A 16502-nucleotide genomic window follows, 5' to 3' on the forward strand; every position below is an offset into this window, starting at 1 on the left:
CAACAATGCCAAGCAACCAGAGCTTCCAGGGACTAAGCCACTTCCTAAAGACTATACATGGACTGACCCTCGACTCTGAACTCATAGGTAGCAATGAATATCCTAGTAAGAGCACCAGTGGAAGGGGAAGCCCTGGGTCCTGCTAAGACTGAACCCCCAGTGAACTAGACTATTGGGGGCAGGGCGGCAATGGGGGGAAGATGGGGAAGGGAACACCCATAAGAAAGGGGAGGGGGGGAGGGGGATGTTTGCCCGGAAACCGGGAAAGGGAATAACACTCAAAATGTATATAAGAAATACTCAAGTTAATAAAAAAAAGTAAAAAAAAAAAAACAAATTTCTAGACAGAGACATTTTAAATAAAATATTTCTGCAAATAATGTTTTTAAAGCATGAAAATTAAAATAGAACTGGTAGTTTTATTATATATGTTAAAATATTTCTTGACTCATGATAAACTACAGAAATGCAAGCAATTCTTAAGAGAGAAGATCAACCTTACAATAGCTCGCATGTTCCTTCTATGAGGAATAAAATTTTTTGATTGTTCAAAGATAAATAAAAATATTTAATGTAAATATATTTAACTATATTTTCAGACAGAAATAACTTTAAATATTGAAATTACATATTAATAGACTCAATGTGCAACATGAGGTGATACTATCACTAATAAGGTATGAATTTTAAAACAGATTACTAAAATCATGTAGGCATGTAGTAAAATGCTGTCGCCAATCCATGGCATAAGCATTGACTGAGGAGGACAGTGCAGTTGTTTTCTATACAATGCTAAGACCAAAAGTCAATTTTTTATACATTGATAATTGTTGAAGTCAAGAGAAGGAAAGAACATGAATATAGGGAAAGGTTTGGAGATATCTCTGCGACTGTGCAGGTGATTTGGCATTTCTATACTTATATGAAATTATCGAAAAAGATAATTCTAAAATCATCTGCATCAATCTATTTTAAAATATAAGCAGAGTCTGGGAGATCTACATTCAATCTTAAGAGTAAAGAAAAAAGAAAAATTAGGCAGAAAAATCCTAATATCAAAATAGTTAAAACATTTTCCTAATTTATCCATAGAAATACTTCACAGGTTTATCTTAAGTGTAACGAAATACATAGATGATTTAAAGAATTTTCGAAGTATAAGAAGAAAAGGCTAAAGTATAAACAAAAATAACCAAAGAAAACTAATAAGAAATTGATATATACATATATAATATATATGAAGGATTATTTCTGAATACTCACTAGAGAATATGGAGAAAGAAAATAAGGGAGGATATTTAAGAAAGGTAGAAGAATGTTTTGATGATCTGATAATATCTCTTCAAAGACAAAAAGAAAAAAATATGTAACATGAATAAAAGTTAAAAATTATCTATTACCAATCTTCTGAACTACATGGAATGTTTTTAATAATTATGGTAGGATAAAATATTAAAAGCACTAGAGTCATGGAAGAGAATTAGTAAAAATGTTCATGTTAAAGGAAATGGATCCAATTCATAAAAGTATACAATGCTGAGCATATGCAACAGCTGAAGTCAAACAGCAGAGGCAAGAGAACATTTCCCTATGGGACGTTCTGCTCTTCTGCACTTCTCTGTCCTGAGGACACATATGGTTCAGCCAAGCTAATGAGTGTTCCCTGATTTATGTCCCTTTCTCAAAATCTATTTTATACTATATTTAATTACTGTTTTATATAACGTAGAGCTGGTATGAATAAGAAATTGCTTGGTGATCTAAAATATCTTCATTATATTCACCTGTGCAAGTCTAGTGCAGTGTCCACAGTGACGTGTTAGAACACTGACTCTAGGTCCATTTTATATCCATTAACATTTATGAAAGAGAGAGATGGTGTTCCTCTAAGCCACATTTTATTCTGCTTACAGTAGGAAATGTCTTCAATGCTCTACATGCTACATAGTAGTTAAATTTCTGATCTGCACTAAACCCAATACTGGAAAGTGGACAGTAATATAAGCATTAGAAAAATAGATAATTATTCAATAGATATTTATGTTTAACTCAATGACAGAACTACTATATAGTAATGTGTGGTTGTGAGTTTTATCCTAAACACTATACACAAAGATGAACGTGCGCACACACACACACACACACACACACACACACACACACACACACACTCACACCACTTTTAAATTTATAAGGGTCATTTCTGAACAGAAGTTACATGCAAAGATACCATCATTACTAGATTATTCAAATGAACATGAGGATAAAAAGCCATGACTTTGTATCTGGTATTCAAAGGCAGGTATGAGGATGCACAGTAAGAGACTTAGAGAAAGAGCACAGGATGGAGATAAGAAGCTAATATATCACTGAACACTTAGGTATGGAGAGAAATTGTAATGCTTTATGATAATATTATATAAGAAGAATTGTTTACTAGACATAAATATTTTAAAATGAATAAGGAATGGTGGAAACAACACACAGGTCTATATATAAGCAATAAGGCCTCAGGAGGTGGCAGTTTAACTGTAGTAATAATACTTCGTTGAAAATATATGCTATTGGAACTATTTGGTTCAAATTTCAGTGATATTACAAAAAGTATTTCCTCCTTTTGGATCTCTAGTACATGAATCTGTCTTGTTTCATGTTGCTTTCTACATATCACATATGAGAGTCCTAGGTCTGCACTGAATACAGATATAATTTCCACATAATACTGTCTAAATCCTGTCCCTCTGTCCCACTGTCCCTCTCTCCCCATCCATGCTCTTCTTATGTCTCCATCTTCCATTACTTTACAGACTGTCTCTCTCCTAGTCATGAACATGGAATATTAGTTTTGGTTTTGCATTCACATACAGTGTCACAGCCTGCAATGTCCTCAGTGAATATCCGCATGGGAAGTTCCATTGTGTAGTGCTTCTTGGCTTCACGAATGGATCTGCCAAATGCAACAAAACATACAATACAGCAAAATTAATTAGTAGCTTATTTCAAGCTAATCCCTGTTAATATTTTTTCAGAATCATCTTAACTTTCAATATAAGAAAATAAGTTCAGCAATATTCATTATTCAACTGGCGAATACTCCAAAATGTTTCAGAAACAGATATAGTCAGGTAGTGACACATTGACCTAAGAAGTATAGCCAGTCCTCAAAATGATGTGCTTGAAACAAACGGAAGGTAGAAATCTGCTTGACCTCAAAGGAGGAAGCAGCAGATGGTTTGAATGTGCATGCTAGAGTGACATCTACTTAGTGGAATTTAAAATAAGACTTGAGAGTACTGTTTACTCTAATACAAAGAGGAAATAATAAATGCAAATCTTCCACAAAATTAAATAAAATAAGGAATGGACAGGAGAATACAAAACATGTGTGTGTGTGTGTATATATATATATATATATATATATATATATATATATATATAACTAAAATGAAGCACATACTGCCATTCCAATATCACCAAGGAATTAAAATATTAACACAAGTAAAATACCTTTGTAGAAAGAAGTACCACCAAATGGTCTGTTCCATGGAACTGTAAATTGAAAAAATTAGAGTCATGATAAATGGTAAAATTATTAAGGTTATTATGCATAAAAATATCTTACGTCTGTGGCCATAACTTATGGTATAAGTGTATTTGGTAGTCTCCACATGACTCCACTTCTTAATGAGCTAATTTTTTGTACTGTCATGCTGTCATGTGACACTTTACCATCCTTAAATTTAATACTTCTCATATTCAATAAGAGAGAAACACTAAGCATTAAATAACAATCTATAGAGATTTAACTAGAGGAGTAGAAAATATTCAGATAACAAAAGGTGATTTTATCTTTTGTCAGGGTCTATGACAAATGCTTTTCAATTTAAAGAGCAAAGTCACAGAGCCTAGAATGCTCACAAAACTTGTGTTTGTGTTATTTGAGTCAACTGTGTGATGACACTAAGTGTTTGGATAGAAGAATGAAAAGAGCTCAAATTTGGGGTATGCATGAACTTTTCATGTGGAAAGAAAATTTGAATTTTGGTGTATGTTTGATTAGAGCAGAAGTTATATGCTACACAATCCCTGTGATTTCATCAACTACACTCAATATAATATCAATAGGCATGAGCACATCTTCTCATGAAAGATTAGAATGCAAATTTGAAATTTTCCTGAATTCTGAAAATTAAACCTGAGTCTGATGGTCTAATGACACTAGTCCTTTTTAATTGACTATAAACAAGTGATATTCTGCTACACAGACATTCAAATAATTGAGTATTGCATGAGTAACTTTTCATCATTCAATTTAATACTAATTTTTAAGAAAATGTGGGAGTGTAGAAAGTATTTGTCAAATTTAATTATACTACACAATATTATTGGAAAGAGATAAATCTGTGTACTTTTAAAACACAGATAAAATCAGATCATTTTGGGGAGAATAGTGTCTAGGATAAGAAAGATCTTGTCCTGTGCACCTCTGTTCTGCCCCATGGATCTTGTGGACTTTTTTTTTTTAAAGTTATTAGTTTATTCCCAGTACTTTCCCCAGTACTCTGCTGTTCCTAAGAATCCGTCATAACTGAAGCTGTCAAACCAGACACAACAAGGGGTTGTTTCTTCCAGATGGAAAAGTCACTCTCTATTGAAGTCCAGAAGAGCCAACAAACCACAGGAAGACAGTTCTCTAGGCGTCTGCTTGAAACCAACAGCTACAGTACGACTGCTGGTCTTCAGTGAGAGCCATGTCTTGTGAACTCTTAATGAACATCGCAGATCAAAACATAAAGGGCGCTGGTGCTGGGTGGAGGACCCGTTTGTCCGGTTCTGTGGGCTCACAGGAGGTCAGAGGTAGCTCGTGGCGTCCTGCTGCGCAAGCGCGTTTAAGATGTCCTACATGCTTCCGCATCTACACAATGGCTGGCAGGTAGACCAGACCATCCTTTCGGAGGAGGACTGCGTGGTCGTCATTTGCTTTGGAGGCGTCGGAGGCCCCTCTTGCATGAAGATGGACGGAGTTCTGTACAGCATCACCGAAACAACATGGAAGATAGTGAGAGATCTTCCTCATCTTGTATGAGTTCTGTCTGGATAACCCAGCTGTCTGAAAGCAAACGGTGCTGGTGTCGCTTGTGCCCTGTGGCATCCTCTCTGATTCTCCGGAGTCTGATAGGCTTTTCTGCCTCCAATATGAACATCCACTTGGACAGATGACCTGATGAACATACAACACTGCAACCTGCTCTGCCTGCCCGAGAACTACCGGATGAAGTACTACTATCATGGCCTCACGTGGCCCCAGCTCCCTACATTGCTGAGGATGAGGTTGGGAAGATCGTGGGTTCTGTTCTGCCAAAATGGAAGAGGATCCTAATAATGTCACTCATGGACACATCACCTCACTGACTGTGAAGCGCTCCCACTGGCGCTTTGGCCTGGCCAAGAAGCTATTGAACCAGGCCTCCCAGGCCGTGATGGAGAACTTCAGCGCATGCCAGGAGCAGCAACCGAGCAGCTTTGCACCTCTATTCCAACACCCTGAACTTCCAGGTTAGTGAGGTGGAGCCCAAGTACTATGGCAGATGAGCTGAGAAGGCAGCTGGTGCTGAAGAAAGGCAGACGTGTGGCTTTGGGTTCCAGGGAGAATCAGGGTATCACACTTCCTGGTTCCCAGAGGCCTGTCAGCAGGAGAACCTGGCTTGCGGTGACAGTGGCAGTGATGGCAAAGATAGCACTGATGTCCAAGACAGCTTGCAAACCTTGGGGTGTGCCTCTTAGAGCCTGCCTGAGCACTACACATCCTTGTATTTTAGTCATATTGTTCTTGGGAACCTTGTTCTGCAGTCCTGTGACCCAAATGGCTCTCCTCTCAATGCTTAGCAACCTTCTGCATAACCTGTGTGATCATGGGGGCACGCCTGGACACAGAACCTGTTGTGTGGGAGTCAAGGAAGCCTGAGGACTGTCGTGCATTGCCTTTCTTGACTTCTTCATGCTGCCATCAGATTCTGTTCAGTGCTGTACTGGTTCTGTATATCTTGCAGGTTTCCAAAGACTGGGATGCTAATCAGGAAGTGGGCACTACTTGAGAATACAACAGCGTTCTGCCTTTGCCATTGTTTATCTGGGTTTTCCTTGGAGAAGAACCGTCAAGCTAGTCCTCATGCCCTCTCCCTTGTGGGGAGTTACCCACTCTTGCTTTCTGTGGGAACTGCCTGGCCTTGTTCTCCTTCCTTTTGAAGAAGAATGTTCCCTTTACCAGTAGGAGACGGTGATAGGTTCTGGACTAATATGAGAGCAGAATTTGTAGATCTTAAGGAAAGGAGAAGCAGAAATTGCTATCTCTAACCTGAACAAATAAAAATATAAGGAGAACAAAAATCCCCCCCCCCAAAAAAAAAACAAACCCAACAAAAAACCCAAAAACAGAAACGAAACAAAAAACCATAAAACACCTACCTACATGTGGAAATGGATATAATGAAAAGTATAGAAAATCTAGTATCATCATAGAAGGGGGAAAGTTGAGTTGGCATCCTGTATACAATCAGACTAAAATTGACTCTATTTTTGCAAACATTTTGGGATGATGAAAGCATTTGGTGAAAGGAGTTACTAGATAGATACACACTCTTCAATGGTCACCAATAGCCATAGCCTGATTATTGTTTTCTAATTGGAGAATATTAGAATGAGTATACTCATTCACTGGGAAGTGAATTACACACCATTAGTTTGACCCACAATTTCTGAAGTTATCCTCTTGTGATCACAGGTCCGAACTCTAGTTCTTACCGAAAGGTGGCAACAACATGTCCCATCGGCCAGTATAGGTAAATGGACTTGGAAGCAGCAGTGTTGTCTGACCTGAATGCGTCCACTTCATCACCAATCCACAGGTAAGCCAATGGAATGACATGTTTTATCTTAAATTTCTTCTTATTCCTGTAAAGAGAATCAAATATCTGTTAGTTTCATTTGCATTGTAGTTGGAATTGTGGTAAAACCCAGTTCTTCCTGCCCCAGGGCAAAAAAGGACACATCCATTGCTAAATCTAAGCACAGCGGCATTTACAGAAAGCCACCTATTTCAATATGTCTTACCTTGATTTAGTTAAGGAGTAACTATTTTGCTTTGTTTTTTCCCCAAAATACACAAAGGAAATTATTTCAAGATTTTTTATTTTAATTAATTACATGTAAAAATCTTTCCAGAAAAAACAAAACAAAACAAAAATAGCTCCTTTACAAAACCCACAACGTACATATCACACAAGTAACCACAAAGGCGATCCTTTTTCCCATTAATTTAGCTAAATAATAAGAATAATGTCTTCCTATCAAGCATTCTGATATTATTAGAGGTGTTTTTAAGAAACAATAATCTTTGAAGCATAAATTTTCTTCTTTTGTCATTCTTTTTATGAGTAATTTGCTCTCTAAGAATTCTACATTAAAATACAATGCATTTGATGATTTTTTTGGTCACTTTCTCCTTTCCATTCTATCTCCTGACAGATCTCCTCCCCACACTCATGATTTTTTTTTGTGTGTGTGCTTTCTTAATGATGGACCTAATATTATCTGGTGCATTTGCTGTATAAGCTTAGGTATTGAACTTTCTTTCGAATACTCGTGAGCTAATATGTGTCTACATAACTGAAGATAATGACTCCCTTCTCAAATTCAGGGGACAGAATATCACAAGAATAAATCATGGTTCGTAAATCCTGTATATAAACCTTTAATATTCAAAACATGGGAAGACTAATTGCACTACAGAGAAAGATGTAACATGCTATAGTCCAAATACAAGCCATCATGTAACATTTACTTCAAGATATACATATACACAATGAGACATTTATATTTACATTTTATATTTACCATTTAAACATCTAAATGTACATATATGCATATATAAAAACCAAAATTCTCAAAAAATGCTTGAACCTGAAACCTCTAATTCCAATGTCTGATAAGATAAACTTCCTTGAAAATGGAAATAATGGTAATCGCTTCTTATAAGCTTGATAACCTTCTTTCCATAATGTGAATGAGAATTTCAAAATAGTTTTAATTACTATTGCAACACAACAGAAGGGACCATATATACTGCCTTTAAGAAACCAAACATTTGTTTCCTTTATTCTCAATACAAAGTTAAGTTCACTTCCTTACATCAACTACACTTATATGGCAAATGATCAGTTTGTTTCTTTTTACATTTCAGATGAGTTGATTACTATCTTTTAAAATAAAATGTGAAGATTTCCTGTGGAAAGAAAGGGAGCTGAGTAGAAAAAAACAAGAAAGATGTCTGTCTGATAAATTCATGTACTTATGAGAACACCACTTAAGATATTTACTTGATAATATGAAGGCTATGATCATGACTAGTGGATATTATTTATGATGGGTCCCAGAAAACATCGCTATGGTCATAAATTCTAATATAACCAAGTACACAATTTCATTCAATCACATCAGTTTACTCTAGTGTCTACAGAATCACCAAGCAAGACTCAGTGCTAGCAGTTTCCCTGGTTAGTGGAGGGATAGGAGCTGCTTCCTATCTCTTCATGCTAATGTGGAAGCTATGAGGTCAGGAGGCTTACATGTGTACCCCTTATGACCATCTATCTTGCTTCTGCAATCTATCTGTAAACACCAAGCAAGAAGGCTCCTACTTATCATGAGTTTAATATTTTATTTAGAGAAATGTGTCACTGTATAGTTCACAGGGCTCTCATTATGAGTTGTAATGCTCCTAAGTTAGTTTTAAAACATGCTAGAAATGTGGGCACATGCTAGCATAACGGTCTCTTTGGTAGCTTGTCGCTAATCTTTCACCAGATTCTAACAGCAGAGTAGTACCTTAATTAATTTTTTAAATGTGAGCAAAGAATGTGTCAAAACAAATTGAGAAATATATAGGGGTAGTCCAGTAAGCATCAACTCTACTCAAAGAAGTATATGCCACTAAGGATACTTGAGAGTAAGAGAAATCTCCCCTAGGATTGTCAATTGGATTGCTTATTTAATACCAAATACACACTCCTGAAAACACAAATACAAGCAATATTATACTGCCTGAGCAGGTTATATTTAAGTACTATCTATTATGTTTGTGTAACTTATGGTAGCTTACATATAAAATAATGTGTAAGAATAAGTAATAAAAAATACAAAGTCATGATTTTAAAAAAGAACAAGGAGGGGTATATGGAAGAACATGGAAGAGGAAAAAGAAGGAGAATAGTGAAGTAATTATAATATCAAAAATAAAGGAAATTATAAATAGTTTTGTACCTTAAGGCCTTTCCAATGTGTAGCCTCTTAGAGTAAGGAAGGCATGATGCATATACTTACAGTTTACTGGATACAACAAATACATCGTTGAACAGGGTCAGATATCGTTTCTTTCTTTTCCAGCCTTTTCGGATAACCGCAGCGCCTTGGCAAACCACTGTTCGACCTTCTTCTCCTACATCCTCCTCAGTCATGTCTATGTTGAAAAAGAGAGAGTTCTCCTGATACAGAGCTCCACCTAAAGAACAAGTATTCAGTGGTAAGTTATAAAACCGATGTTCATACGATATTCCAAAGGGTGAACGGTGTTAAAATGCAGACTCAGTTTTCCAAGCACAATTCTGTTGAGCTATAGACAGCTTTAAAATGTAACAGAAAATATGTCATGTATGAAGGGAACTATTGGGAACGTATTGAAGAAGTAGGATCTTTTCAGAAGTGGGACCCTTTTCAGAAGTGTCATAGGACTAGTTCAAAGAAGTGTAGTTGGTAGGATATAGAGCAATGGTTCTCAAACTGTAAATGCTACAACACTTTAATGCAGTTCCTAATGTTGTGGTGATAATCTCCAATAAAATTATTCCATTGCTATTTTATAACTGATATTTTGAAACGTTTATAAATCCTAATGTAGATATATATTATGTAAGATGTCAGATATGCTACTCTGAGAAAATGCTGTAATTAACATTTGTAAGCTAACATTGTAGAGGTGCTGAAAATAATCAGGTAATCTTGATTTAAACCAGTTAGGTCTCTGGGAGAGTCCCAGAAATGCCAGGCTTGGTCCACCTCAAGATATAGTAAAAAAAGATTGCTGATAGTTACAAACAAACACCAGTAATAATAAAAATGAAAAAAAACAAGCATTCATCAAAAATTTGTGAAATTGTTCTTGTCTAGCAAAGGTAGACATTTCCCTTCACTGTGGCAAAAGGGACATATGGCTCTCCATTACTTGATCATATTAGGATATCAATTCTCATTTCGAATTTCTTTAATCCTGAAGGGGGGTAATCATATTTGTTATAAATTTAAAATCCCCCATCTAGGTTATAGACATTTTCCAACATCCCCATCCCCTTCTTCATTATACTAACTCCTAACATGTGTTAGAACATCCTCCCTTTTTGTGAGTCCTTTTTTTGTGACCAAGCTATTCACATTTTTTTCTCTTATGATAGTCTTCAGTGTCTTTTCCCAGACTTGGTCATATCAAGGCAGTTTCTTTTCTCTATATTTTGAAATTTCCTATATACCTCTGAACATTTTTTCTTTCTTATCCATAATGAAATTGTTCCCTGTAATAAGGGAATGGCTTCTATTTGGTGGTTTCTATATGGTGCCCTGTTCGTTCAGTTTGAATATTTAAAATATATAGTTACTCAAGTGACTATAATTCATCCCACAATGTTACATCTTTCAAAGAATATGTACAGAAATGTCATAGCTTTCACTTAGAAAGGACTTAAGACTCACATGCATCAAAGAGAGAATAGCCAGTATCTGCCATCACCCACATCAAGTATTATTATAAAGATGTGTTTAAAAATAGTACTACCTCAGCTTCATGAAAAAAAATTTAAGGAAACGACCATGTCATTAAAGCTGTGCATGTCTAATCTGAGTCAATGTTAAATTCTGAGCATTAGATTCCAAAGGGCACAACGTGTGTTGGAAATGATAACAATATCTTGAAAAACAGAGAATTCTTAAATTGTGGGTTAGATTTACCAGTTTCTTAAAAAAATTATGTTCAGTCATAGGGGGAAAAGTAATTGTACTGAGCATAAAATAATCCTTACTTCTAACTTGTACACTTTGTAAAACTTTACAGAAATTATTCTCCTGTGCAGCTCAAAATATACCCCTCTCCATGTGATAACTTTGGTTCTGTAGAAGATATGTACTGAATATTTCTACAATGATTACCTTTTCAAGAAGCCACTGCTGAGTTGAGAGTTATTTCATATGATCTTGAATAATCAAGACAGAACACATTGTAATACCATAATTCTATCATGAGACTCAAATTATATAAATGTATACCTTTTTAGTAGAGCCTGGAATGAAGAACTTATCAAACAATGTGAAATTTCTGTTTGCCTTCCTACCTCTAGACACCAAACTGGTGACTGTAGTGGCTAGAAAACTACTGAAGTCTGAGGATTCTGTAGTTGTCAGGCTGAAGAACCATTGTGATGTCAATATTCTAAGGCACATGTCATCAGACAAAGTGGCATGTGCATTTCATTTTCTCTGCCTGTGGCTTTAAAACATATCTTTTGTACACAGGTAGAGCCACAAGTGTTTGTAATGAATAACAGTTTCACAACTATAAATATACATATAGTTGTAGCTATACCTATATGATATATAGAAGACAGATACATGGATAGATAGATAGATAGATAGATAGATAGATAGATAGATGGAAAGATAGACAGATAAAAGTGTATAAGAGCATATTGGTATAAAATATTGTGAAATGTATATGAATCTTCAAATATTGTCAATTCTTGTTTTGTTCAACATAAGGTTCCTTATGAAAAAGGTAGCATGGAGACTTCTTTAACACTGAGAACCTTAGAGCTGAATAGACACAAAATCACAAGGAACTTTGAATTGTAATGTGCTTTACTGTCATAGAATCAGAAACCTTCACACACTTCGGTGAAGCCAGATTACTTTGAAGGATACAGAGGAGGACACACAGCTATCAATATATAGTAAATTTTATTGAGTAAAGCCTAGAGACAAAGAATTGTGATTGAAACAATATGGGAGATACTCTGTAAATCTCAGAATTAATTATGTAGTATACCAGAGAAATGTAATGATTCTAGAATATCATGTAAGATTTGAATGTCTATCTTTAAAAAGATGGAATTTTGATGAGAGTAGTAAATTATTCATTCTGCAACTTCATAGTTTCACTGGTATATGTAATAATTCCATACTTATTAAGAGTAAAATTCTATCAAATTGAAGCTTTTTGTAAAGATTTGCTGCTGCTTAAATCTGATTTCAAATGACTGATATATTGAAGTGCAGTAAATAATAGAAAATCATGAAGAAATTTAGGTATTCAAATGCCGCAAATATCAATTTGTAAGCTTACATGAATAGATGTGAAGAAATTATTTAGTTTTTAATTAATTATTTAACTAGTTAGGTCTCAAAAATTTTAAATATCCAGACGCCAGACTCAGTCTCCCATCTAGATATCCATCCCTTTTCAAAACTTCCTGTCTTGTTCTACAGTTGGGAAACTCAAATGTTCTAGAATATTTTCTTTATGAAGGCAAATTTTATTCTCACCCAATGACTTTCAATTTATCTCATGATTTTCTCCCTTCTTTAGCAGATAGACTTGGTCACATAAAATTGTTTTTCTCTCTGCCCTGAGTTCTGTATATTTGCACACTCTCATCTATAATAAAAGCCTTCCCTCTACTAATATAGTCACTACTCATTCGGTGGTTTCGCAACTATGTCCTGCACACATAATTTGAATATTTAAAATATATCTTTACTTAAGTGAATACAATTTTGATTAAATCATATGTTCCCTCTTTCAAGAAATATCTAGAGACAGCATCATTTTTACTTAGAAAGCCCTTAAGATCACTGAGAATCAGAGTCCTTATATGCATCCAACAATAACATAAAGATAAGGTAAAAGAAATAGGAACAAGTCAGTTCCATGTTAAACAAAATTGAAAGCCAATGAGCATGCTTTCAGCGTCATTCCTGTCTTTCAAAATAATGTTAAATTTTGTTGAAAACAATTTGCAGAAAAACAGAGAGTTCTTATACTTTGGGTTGTAGTCTGAGATGTTACAGAAAATAACTTTGTAATCATGGTGTGTAAATAACTGGATTGAGCATAAAATAATTCTCACTCATAACTTGGACAGATATTTTTTGAAGGTTTACAGAAACCTTTCACCTGTTTATGTCAATGCATTCTACTCCTCACATAACTGTCTTTCTGTAAGGAATTGGTAGGGAATATTCCTAACATAAATAGCTTCTCAAGACACTAGTGAATAGAGTTACTTCACATGATCTGAACAAATCAAGACAGACCACGTCCTAATACTATCAGTCAATCATGAGTATCAAATTTGTTATTAAAATTACCTTTATGGTGAGAAGATATAGAATGGAGAACTCTCAGTTTGTGTGAAATTTTCTTCTGGCACTGAATACCAAACTATGTACAGCAGTTAGTAGACCAACTACTGAAGTCTGAGGACTCCGTAGCAGTCAGGCTGACAGAATATGATACAATAGCAGAGTTCTCATGTACTTTGTGAGATTGTGACACATGTGTTTTTCCTCCTACCCTTTGGTTTTAAAGCATATACAGATATACATGTATATTTAGAGATCCAGATGCCAGACTATCTCCCATCTAGATATCTGTCCCTTTTCAAACCTTCCTTGTTCTACACTTGGGAACTGCATATATATATATATATATATATATATATATATATATATATATTTTTTTTTTTTTTTTCTTTACTATGCCCTGCTCATCCTGCTTGGATATATAAAATATATAGTTACTCAAGTGACTATAATTCATCCCACAATATTTTACATCTTTCAAAGAATATGGACAGAAATGTCATAACTTTCACTTAGAAAGATCTTAAGACTCACATGAATCAAGAGAGAACAGCCAATAGTTGTCATCACCCACATCAAGCAATATTGTAAAGATGTGTTTAAAAAATAGTACTACTACCTCAGCTTCATGAACAAAATTTTAAGTAAATGCCCATGTCAGGAAAGTTGTGCATGTCTAATCTGTGTCAATGTTAAATTCTGAGCATTAGATTCCAAAGCGCACAACGTGTGTTGAAAACAATAATAATTTCTTGAAAACCAGAGAATTCTTAGATTGTGGGTTAGATTTGCCCGTTTCTTAAAAAAATTATCTGCAGTCATGGGGGGGGGGTAAAATAATTGTATTGAGCATAAAATAATCCTCACTTCTAACTTGTACAGTTTTTAAAACTTTACAGAAATTATTCTCCTGTGCAGCTCAAAATGTACCCCTCTCCATGTGATAACCTTGTTTCTGTAGAAGTTTGGTACTGAATATTGCTACAATGATTACCTTTTCAAGAAGCCACTGCTGAGTTGAGAGTTATTTCATATGATCTTGAATAATCAAGATAGAACACTTCGTGATATCATAAATCTATCATGAGAATCAAATTACATAAATATATACCTTTTTGTTAGAGCCTGAAATGAAGAACTTTTCTAACAACATGAAATTTTCGCTTACCTTCCTGCCTCTGGAAACCAAACTGGTGACTGTAGTGGCTAGAAAATTACTGAAGTCTGAGGATTCTGTAGTTGTCAGGCTGAAGAACCATTGTGATGTCAATATTCTAAGGCACATGCCATCTGGCAAAGTGACATGTGCATTTCATTTTCTCTGCCTGTGGCTTTGAAACATAATTTTTGTACACAGGTGGAACCACATGTGTTTGTAATGAATAACATTTTCACAACTATAAATGTAAATATAGATGTACATATACCTATATGATATAGGTGAGATAGAAGACAGATACATGGATGGATGGATAGATAGCAATATAGATAGATGGATAGACAGATAGACATAGATAGATAGATAGATAGATAGATAGAGAGAGAGAGAGATAGATAGATAGATAGATAGATAGATAGATAGATAGACAGATGGACAGGCAGATGGATAGATATAGATGTGTATAAGAGGATATTGGTGTAAAATATTATGAAATGCATGTCAATCTTCAAATATTGTCAATTCTTGTTTTGTTCAATATAAGGATTTTTATGAAAAAGGTAGCATGGAGACTTCTTTAACACTGAGAACCTTAGAGCTGAATAGACACAAAATCAAAAGGAACTTTGAATTGTAATGTGCTTTACTGACATAGAATCAGAAACCTTCACACACTTCTGTGAAGCCAGACCACTTTGAAGAATATAGAGGAGGACACACAGCTATCAATATATAGTAAATTTTATAGAGTAAAGCCTACAGACAAAGAATTGTGATTGAAACAACCTGGGAGATATATAGTATACCAGGGAAATGTAATGATCCTAGAAAATCATGTAAGATTCGAATGTCTGTATATTTAAAAAGATGGAATTTTGATGAGAGTAATAAATTATTCATTCTGCAACTACATAGTTTCACTGATATATGTAATAATTCAGTACTTATTAAGAGTAAAATTCTATCAAATTGAAGTTTTTTCTAAAGATTTGCTCCTCTTAATTCTGATTTCAAATGACTGATACATTGAAATGCAGTAAATAAGAGAAAATAATAACGGTATTTAGGTATTCAAATGCCACAAATAACAATTTATAAACTTACATGAATAGATTTGAAGAAAACAATTAGTATTCATAAGAGGAGATATGGAGACAACATTTGAAGCAGAGACTGAAGAAATAGCAATTCAAAGCCTGCCCCACCTGGGGGTCCATCCCATATGCATATATATATATATATATATATATATATATATATATATATATATATATAATATAGCCTCCAAATCCAGACAATATTGCTTATGCCAAGAAGTGCATGCTGACGGGAACCTGATATAGCTGTCTCCTGTGAGGCTTTGCCATAGCCTGACAAATATAGGGGAGGATGCTAGCAGCCAACCAGTGAACCGAGAAAGGGGTCCGAGTTGGAGGAGTTTTAGAAACGATTGAAGGAGCTGAAGGGGTCTGCAAGTCCATAAGAATAAGAGTACCAACCAACCACAGCTCCCAGGGACTAAACCACTACCCTAAGAATACCCATGGGCAGACCCATGGCTCCAGCTGCATATGTATAAAAAGATGGCCTTGTTGGGCTCCACAGAGAGGAGAAGCCCTTGGTCCTGCCAAGGCTAGACCCTTAGTGTAGAGGAATGTGAAGGCAGAGAGATGGAAGGGCTAGGTGGTTGGTTGGGGAAAGGGGATAACATTGGAAATGTAAATATAAAATATATATGTGAAAAAAAAGATAAAAATGGCCCTACTGGATTTCAAGTGTTGAAATGGATAAAATCAAGGTATGTAAAAAGCCATATACTTATCAGATTACTGTGTATCAGGACAAGTGATTTAGTTTTCAAGTGTACTAAATGTGAATTAGGAAA

General features: G+C 35.1%; 1 protein-coding gene, 1 non-coding gene and 1 pseudogene across 5 annotated transcripts in view; 1 reads left to right on the top strand and 2 right to left on the bottom strand.

The window, feature by feature from the left end:
• Nucleotides 1–14684, bottom strand: part of LOC102555809 (rho GTPase-activating protein 20-like) — a 36458-nt gene extending 21774 nt beyond the window's left edge. Inside the window, exons 1-5 of one of the 3 annotated variants that reach the window (XM_087564006.1) lie at nucleotides 14627–14684; nucleotides 9379–9556; nucleotides 6802–6951; nucleotides 3508–3549; nucleotides 2866–2947 (exon numbers count right to left, since the gene is read on the bottom strand). In XM_087564006.1, the coding sequence (XP_087420132.1) occupies nucleotides 2866–2947; nucleotides 3508–3549; nucleotides 6802–6951; nucleotides 9379–9512 (408 nt within the window). In that variant the 5' untranslated portion in view covers nucleotides 9513–9556; nucleotides 14627–14684. Of the gene's footprint in view, nucleotides 1–2865; nucleotides 2948–3507; nucleotides 3550–4676; nucleotides 4860–6801; nucleotides 6952–9378; nucleotides 9557–14626 lie in introns of those variants that run through there. The other 2 variants (XM_087564008.1, XM_087564007.1) reach the window with 2 other exon arrangements.
• LOC120094465 (small nucleolar RNA SNORA2/SNORA34 family) lies at nucleotides 4618–4753 on the bottom strand. The gene has a single exon (XR_015628305.1). It is a non-coding gene; the product is annotated as a small nucleolar RNA SNORA2/SNORA34 family (small nucleolar RNA).
• LOC120094085 (N-alpha-acetyltransferase 11-like) lies at nucleotides 4895–6905 on the top strand (annotated as a pseudogene). The gene is made up of 2 exons (XR_015627072.1): nucleotides 4895–5556; nucleotides 6782–6905. The product of XR_015627072.1 is annotated as an N-alpha-acetyltransferase 11-like (transcript).
• Nucleotides 14685–16502: the final 1818 nt, after the last annotated feature.

The sequence above is a fragment of the Rattus norvegicus genome, chromosome 8 (assembly GCF_021556685.1).
Source record: "Rattus norvegicus strain SHRSP/BbbUtx chromosome 8, alternate assembly SHRSP_T2T, whole genome shotgun sequence".
NCBI lineage: Eukaryota > Metazoa > Chordata > Mammalia > Rodentia > Muridae > Rattus > Rattus norvegicus.